The 23,918-nt window shown below is 34.6% G+C and overlaps 1 protein-coding gene across 1 annotated transcript; it reads left to right on the top strand.

The window, feature by feature from the left end:
* LOC123534410 (claudin-18-like) lies at positions 1-23,727 on the top strand. The gene is made up of 4 exons (XM_045316646.1): positions 1-68; positions 9,738-9,951; positions 20,962-21,108; positions 23,317-23,727. Exons 2-4 carry the CDS (start codon positions 9,750-9,752, stop codon positions 23,487-23,489), a joined length of 522 nt encoding a protein of 173 aa, XP_045172581.1. The 5' UTR covers positions 1-68; positions 9,738-9,749; the 3' UTR covers positions 23,490-23,727.
* Positions 23,728-23,918: the final 191 nt, after the last annotated feature.

Below are 23,918 nucleotides of genomic sequence, written 5' to 3'. Positions count from 1 at the left end.
CGTGTGCCATATTACCGGCAAAGAAAACAGATTCAGATCGGAGGGTGGTGTGTTTAGACGTTTTGCAAGTAAGTTTGAACGTAATTTTCTTTGAAAACGTGCATACATATGAAGTAAAGGATGTTCTTTGTTGTAAGAGATACATTCTAATTACTGTTTGCGTATTTTATTTGATAGAGTTAAGTTAATTCTTAGGTGCGCCATATAACCGACCACAGGGCTAGAGTTGTTTGAGTCAAATGTTTGATAATGCGGAAATGAAGCATGTTCTGATTTATTCAAGAGGAGGATTTTAAGAATTTATTTCATTGTTAATTTATAAGAATATCATGAATACCAGAGTCAATATAGCTCTAATTAATATTGAATTGGGTAGCTCTATTGCATAAACTGAATTAAATTCTTAAAATCACCTTGTGTATTCAGTTAAACTATTCACATTCAATTAAAGGTGTTTTATTCAAAATACTTTCACATCTTGTTCCGAACCAAGGCCGATTTACTATTATGAAAATGGTAATAACAGCCGTTTGCTTCAGATCTTCGTGAATTTTTTCCGCCATAAAGCGTAGAACAGCTTTATGTTTAGTGAAATATTTATATACATCATTTATTTTTATATTTTCGGTCTGCATTGCGGTTGTCTGACACTACAAGCTGGACAATTCTGCTAGGACATTGACTGCGATATGCATGCATCGGAATGGCAATTTAGTATTTCGGTTCCACATATATGGTATCAAAATGGCCGATCGTTATTGATGATATTGCGATGCCGGATCTTTATTACCTCAGGGTATTGTCATCTGCATGTTTGGCGTGTTATTTCAATTTCATATTATTTTCATGCTCAGTCGCAATTGACTGACGTGTCACTTCAGTAACAAACTATGTAAAAGAAGGGACTTTTCATAAAAAATAAAACAAGTTATTTGTCATGAAATTTGAAATATAATAAGGTTTTCGCTAGATCTATATGTCTCATTTTTACATAAAAAACAACTTGTATTCTTAGTAATAAAATTTACTGCAACAAGGAACGATGTATACGGTTCATATTTCTGTCGCAGGGTCATCTGTCTGTACATATCCTATATGAATTACTATCATGCTTTTTTACATTTTTCCAATATCTGATATCATTATCTAACCTGTAGTTTAACAACCGTGACGGGCCTCAATTTGAATATATTGACACCACCGCAATATCCGCCGCGCATGCGCACCGAAATTGTTGTCTATTGTAAATTTATTACATTTGCTGTCTGCGTGTGTCTTTCAGCTAAACTATTTACACGTGGTGTTTAAATATGATCATTCCTTATTTTCTCATTCATTTGTAATAATAGCATTGTTATGAAATGCATGCGGACAGCCAGACAAGATTTTAAAGTGAAGACTCGAAATCGATGTCTCTTGTAAATTTATTACATTTGCTGTATGCGCAGACCCAAGAAAAGAACACATGTTTTCCCAACTCATATTTTATGAAGGGTGACATTTCTAACATATTTACATTGTGTATGTTTAAAAATGGGATTATTCACTTATCAAAAACTCGAAAGTACTTATAAATCTTGATTGACATTACAATATCAGGGTTTGCAATTAAAAACATACTTTATATCTATAACATTTTGGACTTATACGGCTTCAGTAAATCGTACATTTTTTCCTTTTTGTGCCCCCCTCCCCCATGACTGGTTGGAGCATATAGATTTGGTATTGTGCGTGCGTGCGTCCGTCCGAAGTTCGTGACGCGCCTAGCACGAAAAATATTTGATATAAGTTAATGAAACCTTGCAGGAGTCTTTATCATGATATGAACTTGTGCACCTCCTATATTTCGTCTGGCCCCGCCCCAATTTTCAGAGTTATGGCCCCTGAAATAGTCAAAAATGCACATTTTCACCTTGTGGCACGCCTAGCTCAAAACGTTTTTGATATAAATTGATGAAACCTTGCATGAGGCTTTATCATGATTTCTAACACAATCTGCAGCAATTGCTATAGAAAAATATAGCGAAATCGCCTATACATGAATCTACGATAAAATATGGTTGGCTGTTACATTTCACCCCCTGTGAGTGTGGCATAAGAGATTCTACCTCAGTTCCATTACATACAAATTATTTCAGAGCCAAACGGTTGAAAACAACATTTCAAAAACATAAGTATGATAAAAAGTCATACTGACTTATGTGTACGACCGTACAACACGTTTCGATCTCTGCTAGCGAATTCAATAAGCTTAATTAAGATTCAGCGGTGACGTCATAAATGTATGATATAAAGTATGACGTCATAATGATGTGACGTTATATAAAGTTAAGCTCGTAACTTGTAACACAGGATCAACTCGCCAAATTTGATGATTTTCTTCATAATTAGTTTGCGAGCTGTTAGATTACTAAATTATAAATACTTCTCAAAATTCTGATAAAAAGAAACAAATATCTATACGTTCCATTGGCTATGCAACTCTTTCTAACCACAGGGGGTAAATTGTAACAGCATATGACCCGAATGACGTATTACGCTGAAAATGTAGTACTGTAAAATGCGAATTATTTGCGTTATAAGAATCGAAATGATTAATATGTTCCAATAATTTTATCAATTAATAAAACATGGGCAGTCGTTTGGATGCGAATGATTAAATCGCTCGTGCTACGCACTCGTGATTTAATTATTACGCATCCAAACTCCTGCCCATATATTATTAACTGATAAAATATAGGAACATACTTATTATTTCTTAATTAACCTCCGCATGTTTACGCGACATTATTTACGGTGTTCCGTTTGGACAATCATGACTTTTTATTTAATACTTAACCGCGATGCAGGATGGTACGATGACGAAAACGCGATGACGCGATGGCACGATGATAAAACAACGATGGTACGATGGTGAAAACGCGATGGCACGATGATGAAATCGCGATGGTGCAATGGTACGATGGTGAAATGTCAATGTAATATTGCGTTTTCATCATCGTACCATAGCGTTTCACCATCACGCCATCTTGCCATCGCGTTTTCATCATCGTACCATCGCGATTTCACCATCGTACCATCGCATTTTCACCATCGTGCCATCGCGTTATCATCATCGTACCATCGTGGTTTCATCATCGTACCATCGCGTTTTCACCATCGTACCATCGCGTTTTCACTATCGTGCCATCGCGTTATCATCATCGTACCATCGTGATTTCACCATCGTGCCATCGCGTTTTCACCATTGTATCATCGTGGTTTCACCATCGTGCCATCGCGTTTTCACCATCGTACCATCGCGTTTTCACCATCGTACCATTGCCTTCCGATTAGAAATGCGTAGTCCAGTACACTTGTATTTTTGTCAACAACAGATGAATGTATCTCAATGTATTTTGTGAGACGAAATTTACCATTTAGATTCTACTGTTTTACAAAATGTTTTACAAAATGTTCAGTGTTCAGTTCATTTAAACTGTAAAATCTTCAAGGCCACGTCCTTTGTATTTTATGTATTCACGAAAGTAAATAAAAAACTGGGTGTAATAGTCACATTATATTATTCAAACTCAGCTTATTCTTGTTAGGATGTAGAAGGTACATAGTGCAATGTGAAAATGAGATTGTATCAAGCCTGTTTTCTTTACTGACATATATTCTGTATCACTGCGCATGACCACCGGAAGGCGATGGTACGATTGTGAAAATGCGTAGGTACGATGGTGATAACGCGATGGTACGATGGTGATAACGCGATAGTACGATGATGAAAACGCGATGACACGATGGTGAAAACGCGATGGTATGATGATACGATGGTAAAAACGCGATGGTACGATGGTGAAAACGCGATATTATATCGACATTTCACCATCGTACCATCGCACCATCGCGATTTCATCATCGTGCCATCGCGTTTTCACCATCGTACCATCGTTGTTTCATCATCGTGCCATCGCGCCATCGCGTTTTCGTCATCGTACCATCGTGTACCGCGGTTTAGTATAAAATAAAAAGTCACGATTGACCAAACGGAACACCGTAATTACTGTATAGTCTGCATATGACGCTACAACAAAAACATTACTTTAACCTCCGCATGTTTACGCGACATTATTGTATCGTCAACAACTTCGCGCTGAAGATAATTCTCTTCAAAATCAGTGGAAATAAACCGTCTGTGGGTTCATCATTTTTTTTTACAAAAATGAAATGTACGGTATATCATTTAAAAGATACATTCATTGAGAGTAAGAAATCACTTGCGCCTTAGCTTTCATGTAAATGGGTTGCTTTAAGCAAATGCGTATATGTGATGTTTACACATTTTATATAGAAAATAGAAGGAAAAAATGATGAATGATGGCATTATAAATCGTCGCGTGGGTCAATCAAAATATTTTATTTTCAAAATAGCGTGTGATGAATCAGATGTTGAACATTGATAATATTTTTGCACCTAAGGATTCTTTTTATCAAGTAAAATTTGTAAAGGCCTTTATTATTATAGAAAATCTTATAGAACCTCTATCAATTATTTACCGGAGGAATACTCTTCGGTATGAACTAAAAGAAAATTGTATTGGGTAATTTATAAATTTAATTTGGTATAAACGCAAGTTCGCTCTGGACTGAGAAGATTAATATCTAATGTCATGTTGAAAGGCTTGCTATTCAAGTCAAAACTATATATCAATATGTCAATAGTTAATAGTCTTCCTGTTCCTGTTTTCTCCACTCTTTTTATTAATCTTGGAAAAGGAAAATTGTATTGTAACTATTTCAGTTGTATAAAATACAATAGTATCCCATATTTACAGTAAATGAGAGTATTTAAAAAAACAAAACAAGAAAAGAAGTGTTACCATCTCAATGATAACGCAACAATCGATATAAAGCAACAACTAAATACTACACTGTTATGATAATTATGCTACGTATTATTTATTAGGTATTCGAATCGGGACAGACATTGATTAAACATTTGAAATTATCTATTGATATTTTGTTTATATATTTGTTGGGAAAATGAATGTTAAAGTACTCTTTCATGCGTTCAGACAATATTTTGCACATTTATATGCTACTATTACGATATCAACATGGTGATATTTCGGCAGTAGATAAAGTATCATATAGATCAAAGCATATAGGTTACTTTTGGTATATTTTTCAGATGTCAGAAAACGTAAGTGCAAATCAATATACATAACGTTATTATAAACATAGAGTTTCTATTGCTGTCTTTTGTCAAATGATGAAATGGTCTTACCTAAGTCAAAATCCCGGAAGAATTTCACGTGACTGCGATTACAATTCACCCACTACGAGGAAATGGTTGTTGTTTGAACAAAAATAAAAGAACAACAACAAAAAAGCAAAAACAACACTCATTAGTCTTAGCAAAATTAAACTAAAGGATTTCCATACCGGAAAAGTGTTATTCAGAATGCTTCATAACTATCATAATAATTATAGACTATAGTTTTCACCCAGTTCTGTTCCATTAACGTTTCGGCCTTAAGGCCTTTATGAAAATGACAATCTCGCGTAATTCTCTATATCATAGCGGTCTCTCAATACAACAACAAATGAAATACAAAGCCGGAACTGACGTAATGTTGTTAAGTCCCGCTAAAGATAGAAACATATTTACGATATACAGGGAATGTCAATAGTTATCTGGTAAATATGAAAACTATAGTCTTTGAATGTTCTATATCCCTTAGGGTAATAACAGTGTTATCATAATATAGGAAAGAAAATACATATATTCCTAAAGACACACCACAGAACAACTGTATTTTGTTGTATTTCAATGTTGGTATTTATACATGATTTGCATAGAAAATTGAGACATACACGTTGACAGTAACTTATATTAGGCCAAGACAATTCGTTTAACGTCTAAACATTTTATTAAATGAATGAAGCGCAGTATGTAGTAAGTTGAGTTTCCACCTCACATTTTATACAGTGTAAGATAGTTATTTCTTATGTTTTTAAAACTATACTGAAAAGAGATTGACTTAATAAGTTTGCAGATGAAGTTGTGAACTCACATTTATTTAGTAGAGTGGGAGGGAGGGGCTCTAAATTGTCCACCTTTCATCTTGTTGTATAGTTGTAAATATCATCGTCAGGAAAGTATTTGACCACACGAGACTGCCTTCATTTATTTCAATGTTTGTATTAAAACTGGGTAGAAAATAACGTCTCTTAATTTTAGGACGCTTGACACAAGTGGCAAAAATCAAGTGCCAATGTCACAGTGGCTTTGAACTTAAAGGTCTGTTCACCCCTAGAGAACAGAATGTCGAAATCTGCGGTCTTCATATGCTTCCAACCAAAAGCTACGCTATTTGCGTTGTTAGCTATATTGATTGCTTTTAGCCTTATTGACTGTGTAATTAGCCATGTTGATTGCTTTCAGCCGTATTGATTGTGTAATTAGCCATATTGATTGCTTTCAGCCGTATTGATTGTGTAATTAGCCATGTTGATTGCTTTCAGCCGTATTGATTGTGTAATTAGCCATGTTGATTGCTTTCAGCCGTATTGATTGTGTAATTAGCCATGTTGATTGCTTTCAGCCGTATTGATTGTGTAATAAGCCATGTTGATTGCTTTCAGCCGTATTGATTGTGTAATTAGCCATGTTAATTTGCTTTCAGCCATATTGATTGTGTAATTAGCCATGTTGATTGCTTTCAGCCATATTGATTGTGTAATTAGCCATATTCATTTGATTGCTTTCAGCCATATTGATTGTGTAATAAGCCATGTTAATTGCTTTCAGCGATATTGATTGTTGATTGCTTTCAGCCATATTGATTGTATAATGAGCCATGTTGATTGCTTTCAGCCATATTGTGGTTTAAACATATTTTATTCGTCTATATACAGCTACATGAAAACATATTGAACACAACAAAGATGAAAAGGATTAAGCTGAAAGCAAATTAATGCTTATTGAAGCTTTTTCCAAAATCATAGTAGATTTATTAGTCCCCTACTGGTTGAAAACCAGTTTCGGGGACTATAGGAATGCACTTTCCCGTCATTCCGTCCGTCCGTCTGTCCGTCCGTCCGTCTGCAATTTCGTGTCCGGTTCATAACTCTGTCATCCATGAAGGGATTTTAATATTACTTGGCACAAATGTTCCCCATGATGAGATAATGTGTCATGCATAAATCCCGGACCCCTAGCTTAAAGGTCAAGGTCACAATTGGAGGTCAAAGGTCAACAGGGCTTTTTCCCTGTCCGTCCATAACTCTCCTATCTATGAAGGGATTTTAATATATCTTGGCATAAATGTTTTCCATGATGAGATGACATGTCATGCGCAAAACCTGGACACCTAGCTTAAAGGTCAATGTCACAATTGGAGGTCAAAGGTCACCATGGCTTTTTTTCCTGTCCGGTCCATAACTCTCCCATCCATGAAGGGATTTTAATATTACTTGGCACAAGTGTTCCCCATGATGAGACAACATGCCATGCGCAAAGCCCAGACCCTTAGCTTAAAGGCCAAGGTCACAATTAGAGGTCAAAGTTCAATAAGTTTTTTTCCCTGTCCGGTCCAGAACTCTGTCATCCATCAAGGGGTTACAATATTACTTGGCATAAATGTTCCCCATGATGAGATGACGTGTCATGCGCAACACCCAGTACCCTAGCTTAAAGGTCAAGGACAATTTTTTCCTGTCCGGTCTATAACTTTATCATGCAAAACAGGATTTAGATATCAGTTGGCACAAATATTCTCCTGGATGAGACAACATGTCATGCGCAAAACCTAGGCCCAAGGTCTAATGTCAAGGTCATACTTAGAGACCAAAGGTCAGACACAAGAATGACTTTGTCTTGAGCATTTTTTCTTCATGCATGGAGGGATTGTGTGGTAACTTGGCACAAATGTTCACCAACATAAGACGGATTGTCATGCGGAAGAATGAGGTCCCTAGGTCTAAGGTCATCGTCATATTTAGAGGTCAAAGGTCAATTTCAAGAATGACTTTGTACGGAGCATTTCTTCTTCATGCATGGAGGTATTTTGATGTAACTTGGACTAAATGTTCACCACCATGAGGCACCCTTTATTGTAACTATTTTATTACTGGCGGTAGAGAAAAATCGAAACCACTTTTCTGTGGTATGTAACATGTTACATAAAATTTCTAGGTGTATTTTGACCTATCTCTACCTGATAAAGAGTTTCTTGTGGACTTATATTATTTAGATTTTTTTTTAATTTCCCTTTGTTGTTACTATAAATAACTTATATGATAACATTTTTATAATCAGCCAAAACAATTCAATATGAAAACAACTGTGGGTTTTTATATATGCACCTTTTAATCCAAGTGTTGTTATAACATATTCTATATATAGTACAATATTGTTTATACATCATTGACAGATATCAGTTCATTATGTTATACTGCAGTAGAGAAAATTAGGTGCCTTCCAGTAGGGGACTTTGTATTGCATGGCAATACTTCATTCACTTGTTTTGCACAGGTGTATGTTTTAAGAATGCCTGTACTTACATTTCAGGCATTTTGTTTGCTGTGTATTTATACTATTCTTCTGATTCTTTTATATGCTATTCTTCTTCGAATCATTTCTTTCAAATCACTGTTATAAGCAGATAGCTTTAGGAAAATTTATATAATAGTCATTGCGAATTTATAGGCATTTCGCTACAAAAATCCGTTTGACAAGCAGTCATTTAGAAAACCATATATACAGCATTTTAAGTACTTTCATTTTAGGGTTATCGCATTCTGCTACTTTTTCTTGTCTATTATGATATTAGTGTATTTTTATCCAGACCGCTGGGATAAATTATAGCATCCATCGAAATATGTTACAAAAGACAATAAAAACAAAACATAAATAGGCAATTCCGGCATTTTGATTAAGATACATAACATTAATGAAAATTACACATTTTCTATGATACACATAGAGAAAAAAGGTACCAATATGAACCACTATTAGTTGAAAATTCGATTTGTACAACTATAAATATGAAAACGCCAAATTGATATGAATATGAAAGAGCATAATTACTGCAATTATTTAACATAACAAACCTAATCAGTGCCACGGAAGAAGAAGATAAAAGAAACATTGATAAAGAATACAAGATATGTATATTTTTTAACATTTTAATGTATTGCATGAAAAATATGTAATTTTCATAAAGGTATGTACCTGGCTGCACTCAAACAATGCGTAGGTCTATTATCAGTGTGTTGTTCTGGAATTGCAAGCAAATATTTTTGTCATTTCTTCTGTATGTTTTTCCATTTTTAATGCACCCTAATCATCTGTCAAGTTTGATACTTTGCAAAAAGGAATTGCAACCGAAAGAAGGAAGTACCTTGTACTTGTAAAACAAAAATCATAGCGATGGATACTTAACATGATAACCATTGTTCCTACATTTGTATCAAATTAAAATGAAAGTACAGGTAATGTTTAAGTAACAGATTCCTTCAGTCACTGTATCTTTTCTTAAATTATATTTTATTGAAGTGCAAATGAACTGACATTTTGATGAGAAGTGCTTTTAGCATGTTACAGCATGGTGATTCGATGACATACTATGCAAATGAGATCAAAACATTCCTATTCACCCGGATGGCAAGCCTATCAATCGTTTTTATATTATATATGTATTGGTAAAATGCAGATTGTTTTAGATGTGTTTGTTTTCTTAAAGGTATACTCAAAGATGAATAAAGTGCTTGCAGTCGGTATTCTGTGTTGTCTAGGAGCTACTGTTGTCAGTATTATAAGTACTTCAATTCCGCCCTGGCTTTATCTTGAAGAAACTATTTATGGCCAAACAATTACTGTATACGCCGGTTTATGGAAGACTTGTGTCAAATCAGATTCTACTGCAAACCCATATGTATGCGCAAATTTAGAGAATGGTAAGATAGCTTTCATTTGTTTATGTTCATCCATGATATGAGACATCACAAATAATTTGCTTAATCGTTACAATTTGTCCGAGAGCTCACATACTTTTATTACAACAACTGACGGCCAAAAGAAGTTTATACTCGCTTGTAAAAATATAAGGGGGTAGGGTAAAGTTCACATCTATGAATTGTTTCACTGTTTGATTACAGTAACTATCTGATTGTTATTACATGTATATATGTCAAACAATGTCAGCAATAAGAAATTCATCAAAAAGGAATGAAGGTCAATATTCAAAGTCAAAGGTCAAATTTATGTAAAAATGTATTTATGAAATTTTTATATATCAGCCAAAGTCCGAAATGCAAAATATTAACTTTACTTTTACAAATCTGTTTAATATTTCTTAAAATTATTAGATTTAGTCGCTGAAATTAATTCGTTTTAATGTTTGTATCTCAGGCAAAGTCAGCAGTGCAGATGTTACTCCAAAATTGCCAATGGTAAAGCTAATACCAAAGGTCAAAGGTCAAATTTGTGTGGAAAAACTCATTAATAGCTTACTGTCAGCAAAATAACAAATATAAAGGCCAAAGGTCATTTTCCATTTTCAAGTAAAAGAATACAAAGAATATCTCTTTAACTTTTCTCTTTGTTAATAATATCTTGCCGATGTCTTGTCATGGATATAAATTGATTTCAATGTATAAATGTCTGGTATGCATGTCTGATCTCTGAACATTCAATGTTAACTATAATATCAAAGGTAAAATATGTGTAAAATGTTGCAGTAATATCACCTTTTTAGCTCACCTGAGCACGAAGTGCTCAAAGGTGAGCTTTTGTGTTCGCCCTGTGTCCGTTGTCCGTCCGTCCGTTAGTCGTCTGTCGTCAACAATTTGACGGTTAACAATCTAGAGGTCACAATTTTGAACCAGTCTTAATGAAACTTGGTCAGAATGTTCCTCTTAATAAAATCTTAGGTCATCTTGGGTCAAAAACTAGGTCACCAGGTCAGATCAATGGAAAGGCTTGTTAACACTCCAGAGGTCACACTTTTGGCTTAATCTTAATAAAACTTGGTCAGAATGTTACCCTCAATAAAATCTTGGAAGTGTTGATATTGGGTCATCGGGTCATAAACTAGGTCACCAGGTCAAATCAAAGGAGGCGATTGTTAACACTCTAGAAGTCACAATTTTGGACTAATCTTAATGAAACTTTGTCAGCATGTTACCCTCAATAAAATCTTGGACGAATGTGATATTGGGTCATCTGGGGTCAAAAACCAGGTCGCCAGATCAAATCAAAGGAAAAGCTTTTTAACACTCCAGAGGTCACAATTTTGGCCCAATCTTGATGAAACTTAGTAAGAATGTTACCCTCATTAACTGGGTTATTTGGGAATAAAAAATATCTCACCAGTTTAGATCAAAAGAAAAGCTTGTTGACACTGTAGAGGCCACATTTATGACTGTATCTTCATGAAACTTGTTCATAATGTTAATATTGATGATCTCAAAATCCAGTATGAATCTAAATTATGTAGAATTAAAAACTAGGTCAACAGGTCAAATCAAAGGAAAATTTAGTCAACACTGTAGAGGCCACATTTATGACCATATCTAAATGAAACCTGGTCAGAATATTAATCTTGATAATCTATAGGTCACTTTCAAATCTGGGTCAGAGGGAGTAAAAAACTAGATTACCAAGTCAAATCAAAGGAAAAGCGTGGTAACTCTCTAGAGGCCACATTTATGACTGTATCTTCATGAAACTTGGTCAGAATGTTAATCTTGATGACCTTTAGGTCTATAGGTCAGGTGAGCAATACAGGGCCTTTATGGCCTTCTTGTTTTGTAGTAATTTTCAATTGTTTAAAAATTTTTGTTTTGTCATTTTAGTAACTGATCGTTGTTTGTTTTATTTTATATACATCTGACTGTCATGGAAGAGATCATCGAAAATAAGTCATAGTCAAACCTGGTATTGAAGGTCAGGGGTCTTTTTTATGTAAAAAAGTCAAAATGCAGCATACTTAATCATTTCTTTGTTTATAAGATAGCATGTTGTTATTATTCACTGTTAACAATTTATCTTAATGTATACAAGTCAAGAATAACAGCAATGTAGATCTTATCCCTATCAGTCAAAGGCAAACCTATTATCAAAGGTCAAAGATCAGACTTGTTTTAAAATTCGCAAAAACAGCATTTTTGCTGTGAGTTTTCTTAATTCTTTTAGAGTATTTTTTGTCAAAACTGGTAACTGATCACCATTCATTTTAAAGTATATATAACAGATGATAAAACTGTTGAAATAATAATGAAAAAATAGTCAAGGTCAACCCTGACATTAAAGGTCAAAGGTCATTTTCATGTTAAAATTTAAAATACAGCATATTCATTATTTCTTCTTTAAAAATTACCTTGTCATTTTGTTCATTAAAATAATTCTTTCTTATGTATAATTGTAATGCAATGTCAGCAACGCAGATCTAATTTAAAAATGTGATTGGTAAAAGTTATTTCTAAAAGATAAAATGTCAAATTTTTGTGAAAGATCGCAAAAATTGCATTTTTTGTAATAACTTATATTGTTTAGTGATTTACAGTTGCTCCTTAAAGTTTCATATATATGGGCCAATATCATCAGACATGAATGTAGATCAACCCTGATATGGAAGGCTGAAATTCATTTTCGGCTAAAATTGCAAAAGATAACACTATTATTTTATTTCTTTGTTCAAAAATACCTTGTTTTAATAAGTCATTGATGTTAATTCTTTTTGTCAGCAACGAAGGTTCAAAATTGTTTAAGAAAATCGCAGCGAAAAACGTTCAAAATTATTCTGTGTCATTATTATTAACTGATCGGTATTGTCTTTAATGTATATATGACCCATAATGGCATCGAAGAAAATGTTACCAGAAATGGGTCAATATCAAACCTTATGTTAAAAGTCAGATGTCATCTTAAAAATCTAAAACAAAATGTATTTTTTATATTTCATCACTTTTAAACACATATCTGACATTATCTGTAGAGATTTCAACATATTTTTGTCATGACATTGTAATCAATGAAGGGTTCAAAGATCTAATCTGACATTAAAGTCAAAGGTATTCGTACAAGTTAAATCACAAAAATCGACATTTCTTGTTATTTATGATTTTGTACTGTTCGAAAAATATTTGTCAAGGTAGAACTACTATTTAAAGATCAAACATCATCTAAATGTCAAAATCTAAAAATGTGGCTTTTAGGTTAAATCTGTGTTATAAACATTTCATAAAAAAAGATCTTGGACATAGGTTGGAAATACGGTGTTAACGTTACACCGACACAATTATATGTCATGGCGACTTTCCAGCTTTTCTTGGTGGAGGAAGACGCCGTGTGCTCCTCTGAACATTATTTTATTACAGTCGGGCATATGGGTAGATAAAAACGACCTTCTGAAAGTCAGTTGGATGCTTTCCTCACATGAATGATTCTACACTCTAACTGAAGCTCGAACCTACATCGCTGAGGTTCAAGTGATTTAAAGTCAGTGATCTTAACCACTCGGCAACGGACCACTATATGTTTCTGAACAAAAAATTGTAAAATAAGTCTGGTTTTAGATTTATACGTTATGGAAATGTCTTAAATGGTAGGTGTGGTGTCCTTGACGCATCTTTTTTAAAAAATACAAGTTAATAATTTAATAATTACAAGCTGTTTTTCGTGAATTATTTTAAACAAAGTTGATAAAGTTAGATTTATGAACAAGTCTTTGCCAACAGTGTTATGACTTTGAAATAGGTACTGACGAGTGACTGATAATGATGTACATGTAATAATTAAGAGAAATCATTAAATATGGCGTTTTACGATTTCACGTGAATATGACATTTGACTTTTAATATCCGTTTTGACTGACTCATTTGTGATGACTTTTTCATCTCTGACATATGTATGTATATATGTAATAAAATTAACAATGATTAGACTCTAAAAATGAAAAACAATAGTATTGAACAATACAATTTTTTTACTAAAGTATTCTTTCTTTGGAGATTTTCCACTGCAAATTTGATCTTTAACCATTTTTTTACGTTAACAGTTGGTAAATGGTGTTTGGTATATGGCCTTCATTGCTGACATTGTTTAACATGTAAACATTAAAAATACATCAATGAGTTACAACGACAAGATATGTTTGAACAAAGAAATAAAATAACAGTGCTATCTTGAATTTTTATCCGAATATGAATGTTAACCTTTAACATCAGGGCTGATCTAGACTCATTGTTGATGATATCTGAATTCATCGTTGACATTGATATATGAAACTTCAAGGGATAACTATAGGCTACTACATGTAATAATGACAAATTAATTTTAAACAATAACAATTATCACAAAAATGCCATTTTCGCGATCTTTCACACAAATTTGACCTTTTTCCTGTTCGATGTTTTTGAAATTAGATCTGCTTTGCTGACATTGCCTTACAATTATACATAAGAAAAATAATTTAAATGAAAAATGACAAGATGATTTTTACAGGCAGAAAATAAAATAAATATGCTGTATTTTGATTTTTTACATGAAAATGACTATTGACCTTTACTGCCAGGTTTGACCTTGACTATCTTTTCATTATGTTATATATAAAATGATCAGTTACTAGTTTTGACAAAAATACCCTAAAACAACAGCGCACAATTATTGCAAAAGTACTCTATTTTGCAAATTTTCACAGAAATTTGACCATTGGCCTTTAATAATAGGGTTGCCTTTGATTGATTTTGATAGGACCTACATTGCTGACATTGCATGACATGTATACATTAAAAATGTTAACAGTGAAAAATAGCACCAAGCTATTTTTGAACAAAGGAATGAGTACCTATGCTACATTATGATTTTTTTTACACAAAAATGACTCCTGACCTTTAATTTGACCTTGACATATTTTAAAATAAACTACGATCAGTTACTAAAACAAATACTTTTAAACAATTAAAAATTATTACAAAAAGGTGATTATATTTGTAGTTTTGGGGTTACATTTACACTACTGACTTTGCCTGACATGCAAACATTTAGCCGAATTAAACTTCAGCGACTAATAGTTTTAAGAAATATTACACAGATTTGAAAAAGTAACGGTAATATTTTTCACATTTTTGCATGAAAATGAACTTTGACCTTCAGTTATCAGGGCTGACCTTGACATTTTGCCATAAGATTTGCATTTCGGTCTTTGGCTGATATATACACATTACATGAATAAAGATAAGTGACTTATGATAACAAACGTATTTTAAAGATTGTTTGACGTATATACATTTACTGACAATCAGATAGTTACTGTTATCAAACAGTGAAATAGTTGGTAGACGTTAACTTTACCCTACCCCTTATATTTTTTTCAAGCGAGTTTTACCTCCACTATCACAAAGGTAACTGAACAAAATAAAGATAGGCCCGGCTCTGACACTTAAGAAATGGATTTTTATAGAGGATATAAATGTTGTTTCCAAAAATGTGTAAACTTCTTTTGGCCACAATTGTTGCGATAAAAGTCCGTGAGCTCTCGGACCAAATATAAAATCCTCGAACTTATATCATCTCAAAATATGGCCAAAGCAAAACTTTTTAATGCGAACATATTTAAATGATGTACTGAGCTCTGTAAATGCTACAAGTCATGTTCGAGTAAAGTTGTTAACATATGGCATCAGTAGCAAGCAACATCGTATTAATGTTGGCATTATTTTGGCAATTAAAGAACCGGGGCTAGTTCGCGTTCCTGGTGTTGCACTTTCCAATACATCGAAGAACAGACTGTGTCAAACTATATCTGCATTTTTTTGGCATTTGCGCTGTAAGTTCTAATGATTTGTATAGTTCTCATGTTAAAAAATTCTAAAAGGACTAATCCTCCACCAAAATAACTGAATGGTAAGAAGACACAAGATACAGTCTCAGAATATCTTTACAGGAGCCTGAGTCGGAGGGATACGAGTTACGACTTCTGTTTTTAGGTCACCTGAGCACAAAGCGCTCATGATGAGGTATTGTAATCACGTTGTGTCCATCGTTCGTCCGTGCGTCAAATCGTCCGTCGTCAACAGTTATGTTTAAACGACATCTCATCCTAAACCACAGAATGGATTTTGATGAAACTTGGCCCGAATATTGCTTGGGTGGTCCCGCCTGGTTACACATAGGGGCAGCTAGAGCTAAAATATATTTTTTTTAAACGACATCTCCTCCAAAACCGATGGTCTGATTTTAAAATATTTTTACATAAATGATCCTTGTATGACCCTCTACCAATATTATTCAAAATATTTTGATTCGTGAAAAAAACATTTTTCTGATCAGTTAAAAAGCATGGCCGCCAGATGGCGTGGCTACTTTTTATCAACTCTTTCTTCAACATATCCTCCAAAACCACTGAATAGATTTTGATGACACTTTACACAAATCATCTCTATGTAGATCTTTTTCAATGTTGTTCAAATGGTTCCGGTTCATTGAACATATTGGTCTTTTTGGTTGAAAATAAGTTTTCAGCTATTATACTTTAAAAGTAGTTTTCTCTAGAGCTTTGATATTTGCCATGCGATATAAGGGTTTTCTACCATAATTGTCCAAGTTATTGCTCAAAGGTCAAAATTGGCCACGCCCCTGTCTATGAAATGTACATTCCAAAGGCTTATATACAAGAAACTTTGAAAATATTTTCTCTGAATCCATAAGTAGTTGTTCAAATTATTGCCCTAGGTTCATGAAAGTGTGTGACATGTATATAATATGGGCTAACATAGATGAAACCTAAATCTGTATTTGTACCATTACGTTAAACAAACACACTTGAAGTCTTGTACACAGGTGAGCGCGTATAGGGTCAAGGACCCTCTTGTTATTAGTCCCCTACTGGTTGAAAATCAGTTTCGGGGACTATAGGAATGCGCTTTTCTGTCCGTCATTCCGTCAATCCGTCCGCAATTTCGTGCCCTGTCCATAACTGTCATTCATGAAGGCATGTTAATTTTACTTGGCAGAAATGTTCCCGATGATGCGACGACGTGTCATGCGCAAAACCGGAACCTCTGGCTTAAAGGTCAAGGTCACAATTGGAGGTCAAATGTCAACAGAGCTTTTTTTCTGTCCCGTCCATAACTCTGCCATCCACAAAGGGATTTCAATATTAATTACTTGGCACAAATGTACCTCATAATAAGACTATGTTTCAGGCACAACTTTCAGGCACCTAACTAAATGTCAATGTCACACTTTGCAGTCAGGTGTTTACATGGCATGAACAAGGTCTATTTCGTGTCCGGTCCATAGCTCAAAGGTCAAGGTCACAATTGGAGGTCAAAGGTCAACATGTCTTTTTCTGTCCGGTCAATAACTCTATCATCTATCAAGGGATTACAATATTACTTGGCATAAATGTTCCACATGATGAGATGACGTGTCATGCGCAACACCCATAACCCTAGCTTAAACATCAAGGTCACACTTTAAGATCAACTGTCAATAGGATATTCCCGGAAAACGTGTCATGCGCAAAATCCGAGCCCTTAGCTGAAAGGTCAAGGTCACGCTTGGAAGTCAATAGGGAAAAGGGCTTTCGTCCCGTTCAGTCTGTAAACTCAAGAATCCTTAAAGGGATTTTGATAATACTTGGCACAAATGTGTACCTCCCTAAGACGGAGTGTCATGCGCAAGAACCAGGTCCCCCTAGATCTAAGATACAGGTCACACTTAGAGGCCAAAAAGTCAGATACAAGAATGACGGAGCATTTTTTCTCCATGCCTGGAGGGATCTTTTATGTAACTTGGCACGAATGTTTATCATTATGAGAAGGATTGTCATGCGCAAAAACTAGGTCCCTAGGTGTAATGTCAAGGTCACACTTTAGAGGTCAAAGCTCAAATTCAAAAATGATTTTGTCCGTAGCATTTCTTCTTCATGCGTGGAACGATTTTGATGTAACTTGGCACAAATATTCACCACAATGAGGCATTCTCGGTGTGCCAAAAATTGAGTGGTGGGTGCATATAGATTTGCTCTTGTCCGTCCGTACTTCAGAGAATGTTGTGTTGCGCCTAGCTCCAAAAGTATTTGACGTAGAGTCACAAAACTTTACAGGAATGTTGGTCAGCATGTGTAATTGTGCACCAGGGCTTTCGCGTCTGGATTTATTCAGTCGTGTAGGAATTGTGGCCCCTGACTTTGTAAAAATTGGTCATTTTAGTGTTTTTTCGCGCCTAGCTCGAAAAGTATTTGACGTAGAGTCACAAAACTTTACAGGAATGTTGGTCAACATGTGTAGTTGTTCACCTGGGGTTTCGCATCTGGATTCACCCAGTCTTGTAAGAGTTGTGGCCCCTGACTTAGTAAAAATTTGATCATTTTAATGTTGTGTCGCGCGTAGCTCAAAAAGTATTTGACCTAGAGTCACCAAAGTTTACAGGAATGTTGGCCAGGATGTGCAGTTGTGCACCTCGCGTTTCGCGTCCGTATTCATTCAGTATTATAGGAGTCATTGCCACTGACTTAGTTAAAAATTGGTCATTTTAATGTTGTTTCGCGCGTAGCTCAAAAAGTATTTGACCTAGAATCACCAAAGTTTATAGGAATGTTGGTCAGCATGTGCAGTTGTGCATCTGGGGTTTCGCGTCCGGATTCATTCAGTATTGTAGGAGTTATGGCCCTTGACCTAGGAAAAATTGTCATTTTAATGTTTTGTCGCGCGTAGGTCCAAAAATATCCCAGACTCACCAGTTTCGACGCACATAACAAGCAACATGGCCGCGCTTTTTCATTCAGTAACATACGTGACTCTATTAGATATTGCATGTACACTAACCTTTTATGCATTGAATCATACCAATAACACCTTATTCTAAACAACTGACAATCAAATGGTTAACAACAACTAGTGTGATCGGCCATACTTTTTCTAACACACCTGTTTCGACGCATCTTACATGATACTTGTTACGAAGCTTTTGATTGGCTTAAATATTTGTGCAATCACTGTAAGTAATGCGCTACACCATAACTGTCATGGATGCTGCAATAAAACTGGACATAAAAGCAGATGCAAGTAGATAATCAATATTAAAGGCCAAATGATATAAATAAATCTGAAAACATTTAAACATTCATCAACATAAGGGGCTAAGAACATAAATAATCACTTTGCTTTTTTAATACACAATGTCTGATGTTTTTTCTTTCATTTTTCTGGACTGTAGTGTTTACAGAGGAATTTGGCACATTTTGTTTTATACAAAACTTTAGATGAACCCAGTGTTCGCAGCCTACTTGACAAGAGAAAAAAAATGAAGTGTGTAGTAATGATCGCATTGATATATAATGCGTACACCTTCCAAAACAGTGCATAAAATATTGCGATTACATATGTCACGTGGCAGTGATGTGACCTTGATAGCACCAAAGTTGGCTGCAGACGTACAACAAAATTTCCAGTAACTTTTTTAATCTAAGCTTCCACAGGGACGTTTTTAAAATGGATGAAAATTTGCATTAGTAGAAACATTAAAAATCATGTATAGGGTAAATGTAAGTTGATAAATATCTTCAAATTCCTGAACTTTCCAACCTTTTTATCGGTAAAATTAACCATGATGTTTTCTGTCATTACACCGAGTAACTACGTCATCGGAAACCCCAAGTTAATCGAGAACGAGGTCAAAACAAAAATGGCGTCGAAATAGGTGTGCGTAAAATTTCGTGGTGCGACGATATTTTACCTACATTCATTATTTCACTACACAAGACCAGGCTTCTTGTCCAGACTTACTAAAAATATGTTTGTGAAACATGTAAATTATTGACCTAGAATCATAAAACATTAGGGGATTGTTTTATAGCCTATGAAGTGTTCTCTTTAGAATTTTACTCAGCTTGACCAGAGTTATGGCCAACTAAGTGAAAAATACACATAAGGTTCTTAAAAGTTTGTGTTGCAAACCTCTTAAAAACTGTTTAACCTGAGTCATTAAACCATGTTACAGTGGCAGGAGCGGTGGCACCTGTGTCCTATGGACACACATCTAGTTTTTAGAATTACTTCCCTTTGTTGTTATTATAAATAGCTTACATTGTAACCTTTTTATAACTGGTCGATACTACATTTCTCTGGTATGTAACAAGCATGTTACATCCAAGGTTTAGGTTCACTTTGACTTATCTCTACCTGGTAAAGAGGTTTGTGTGGACTTATACTATATAGATTTTATTTTAGGATCTACTTTCACCCTTGGGTAATAATTTAACAATTTGGGTAGAGGACAACAATTCAATGCTTCATACCAAATTTCAAACGCCTAGGTCTTGCGGTTTCAGATAAGAAGGTTTTGAAGGCTTTTCCTATACAAGTCTATGTAAAACTAGGGACTCCCGGGGCGAGGCCTCTTTTCAGCCCCGGGGCATAATTTGAACAATCTTCATAGAGGACCATAAGATGATGTCACATGCCAAATATCAAGACTGTAGGCCTTGCGGTTTTTGAAAAGAAAATTTTTAAAGTTTCTTTTTCCTTTTGGTTGCCATAGCAACCAGAATTCTGCATGAAATTCAACTCTTTGAGCAATTTTGAAAGCGGGCCATCCAATGAACATTCCTGTGAAGTGTTGTGTAATTTTGCACAGTGGTTTTTTAGAAGAAGATTTTTTAGAAAATTTTGACGAACACACGACGGACGACTGACGATGGACGACACACGATGGCCGACGGACATTGAGCGGTCACAAAAGCTCACCAAAAGCTTATGGCTCAGGTGAGCTAACAACTCAATTTAGTCTTCTAGTTCTCAAGTGCTGAGTAAAAAAGTTCGGTTACACAAAAGTGCATCACTTATAACAAGACTTCATTAAGATATGATAAGATAAAATATTCTGTTTGTCTATAAATACAAATATGGCACATCAAATTGTAGTCATCATTAAATACATTTTTTTCCTTATTTTCTTAGTGCCAGATTGGTGGAAGTCAGTTCAAGCTCTGATGATTCTGGGAATTCTATTCCTGGCTCTGAGTACTTTCCTTGGATGTCTTTATTGCAAAGATGACTCCAAACAAAGCCTGTTACATGGTGCTATGTTCACATCCGTACTTGGAGGTTTGTAGTTCCATTATGATAACGTTAGATAAAACATATTCTTTAAAGTGTAGTAAAATATATATGTCAAAAGAAACAATGGGAAATAATATAAAATTTTGAGTATTATAACTTAAACCACTCAAATGAATTTGTCTTTAAAATTAGTAAAATAATACTTGTACAATCATACCTGTCTATAAAGACCACCCTTGTGGCATGTGATCTTTGGAGCCAGGTGGTCTCTGTTCAGTGGTGATCTTTAACACGGGTTTGACTTTACTAATCTTTTTTATATTTTCTTCATCTTGAAAATTGTATTTTCGTATCGAATACTTTCATATAGTTTCTTGTATTTAAAGTTACTCGCTCACAGTTCAGATCAAGCTTTTTTTCAACCAGTCAATTTCCATCAATCCATCAACTTTGGCATACAATGAACATGTATATGACACTAAAATGATAAAGTGGGGGAAAATAAAAGTAAGATATTAGTAAAAATGCAAGGAGAAAGAACATTTTCTGCATTATTACAAAAGCGTTGCAACGGTTTAATACCATCTGCACAATATATTTGATTGTTTATAGGAATATCAGGCTACTCACTTTTTATCAATTTTTGAAAGAAACTATCCTATGCCTAGAAGTAAATGTTATTTTGGTTTTTGTGAGTTTTGACGGTTATATTCCAGGACTAATCATATAGTCGTGTCGATTCAGCTCTGATCTTTATCGACGAAAAATACTTTTAGCTTTGAATTAATGATCTTTTTGAAATTTAGGTGTCAAAATTTTAAAAATGTTTTCGAACCACTCATTGGTGTTTAAATTTTTATACGCCCGTTTGAAAAACGGGACGTATTATGGGAACGCCCTTGGCGGGCGGATGGGCGATCGGGCGGGCGGCGTCCACAAACATTTTCCGGAGCATATTTTCTTCATGCATGCAGGAAATTTGATGAAACTTGGCACAGTTGTTCACCATTATGAGACGGAGTGTTCTGCGCAAGAACCAGGTGCCTAGGTCTAAGGTCAAGGTCACACTTAGAGATCAAAAGTCAAATTCAAGAATGACTTTGTCCAGAGCATATCTTCTTCATGCATGAAGAGATTTTGATGTAACTTGGCACAATTGTTCACCATTATAAGACGGTGTGTCATGCGCAAGAACCAGGTCCCTAGATTTAAGGTCAAGGTCACACTTAGAGGTCAAAGGATACAAGAATGAAAACTTTGTCCGGAGCATTTGTTCTTCATGCATGGAGAGAATTTGATATAACTTGGCACAAATATTCACCACCACGAGACGTAGTGTGATGCGCAAGAGCCAGGTGCCTAGGTCTAAGGTCAAGGTCACACTTAGAGGCCAAAGGTCAGATACAAGAATGACTTTGTCCGAAGCATTTCTTCTTCATGCATGTAGTGATTTTGATGTAACTTGGCACAACTGTACAATGTCATCATCATGAGACATGTGTCATGCGTAGGTCCCTTCTTTAGAATTACTTCCCTTCGTTGTTACTTTAAATAGCTTATATTGTATCTTTTTCATTACTAGTCAAAGGGAAAAATCGAGACCACTTTTCTGTAGTACAACATGCATGTTACATCCAATTTTGAGGTGTATTTTGACTTATCTCTACTTTGTAAGGATTTTTGAGTGGACTTACAGTTTTTTGGGGGGATTTTTCTATTCTTTTATTTATTTTTTTAAAGATAAACTTCTCTTAGTTGTTAATATAAATAACTTATTTTGTAACCTTTTTATAATTGACCGTAGGGAAAATCCAGGACCACTATTTTGTGGTACAACATAGATGTTACATTCAAATTGTAGGTGTATATCAAGGTATCTCTACCTGTTAAGGAGTTTTTTTGTGGATTTAGAAAAACAAAAGAATTACAATAATTACTAAACAACCACAAAATTAAAATTCCATTTGCAAATACAGTTGCTAGTGTAAAGAAATTTGCTGTGACGGGCATATATTGTGACATTCTGGCACTCTTGTTTTTGTATATGAATAACATCAAAATAAAATCTTACGGAAATCGCCACCCTTGATATTTTTGCACCAATGTTGTTTGTATGAAAGTAAACACATTTTTTTACAAAAAACACAAAGTGAATGTAAATATATCGTATTACACATCCTCTATGAAATCGGCTTTACATCACAACAAATTTGTGTTTTGATTGGTGCTAACGAAAGTGATTTCTCTTTTAAGGCATTGTGCTGATCGTAGCTGTAATTGTCTTTGGAGTGAAAGAAAACAAATCCAGCTCACAATTCCAATTCCACGCTTGTTTCTACCTAGCCCTGGTGTCCGGAGCAGATGCGATCGTAGCAGCAGCACTTATGGCAATTTCGAAACGCCGCGGAGGATATATTTCGATATAACATTTGCAGCTCAATAAAAAACTTGTATCGCTTATACTGTTTATGATTGTTACTGTTTGTAATTTTGAACGATTTACTTTCGATAAGGTAGTTTTGCACGTACGGATATTTTTCTACAATGTAGTATTTGGACCTCACACAAGTTTTTATAATGGAAGTCAATTTTGATCACATTTTCGCAAACAGATTTTTTACGATGTACGAGAGATAGAAATAAATGAATTGTCACAGTGGTAAATGAGTGTATTGTTATATATTGAATAGGTCCATACGTTTGTTTTTTTTTTCAGATATTTGCTCTTATTAAAAAGATCCCAACATTTAAAGCTAATTTTAAGTTATTTTTTCTAAGTATGTTTTAATATAATATCTATTAAAAGATAATATCGTATCCGTTAAAGTAGATTTACTCAGTTGTTGTTATGGGTT

The sequence above is a fragment of the Mercenaria mercenaria genome, chromosome 12 (genome assembly GCF_021730395.1).
Source record: "Mercenaria mercenaria strain notata chromosome 12, MADL_Memer_1, whole genome shotgun sequence".
Classification (NCBI taxonomy): domain Eukaryota; kingdom Metazoa; phylum Mollusca; class Bivalvia; order Venerida; family Veneridae; genus Mercenaria; species Mercenaria mercenaria.
Note: the sequence above shows the minus strand (reverse complement) of the source record. Positions and strands in the feature narration are given on the sequence as shown.

What these genes read in the sequence shown, in the direction of transcription:
- LOC123534410 (XM_045316646.1), top strand. Translation starts at nt 9,750, where the DNA reads ATGAATAAAGTGCTTGCAGTCGGTATTCTGTGTTGTCTAGGAGCTACT. An exon ending in ATGCGCAAATTTAGAGAATG is followed by an intron (nt 9,952 to 20,961) that starts GTAAGATAGCTT and finishes TTATTTTCTTAG; the next exon opens with TGCCAGATTGGTGGAAGTCA. An exon ending in GTTCACATCCGTACTTGGAG is followed by an intron (nt 21,109 to 23,316) that starts GTTTGTAGTTCC and finishes TTCTCTTTTAAG; the next exon opens with GCATTGTGCTGATCGTAGCT.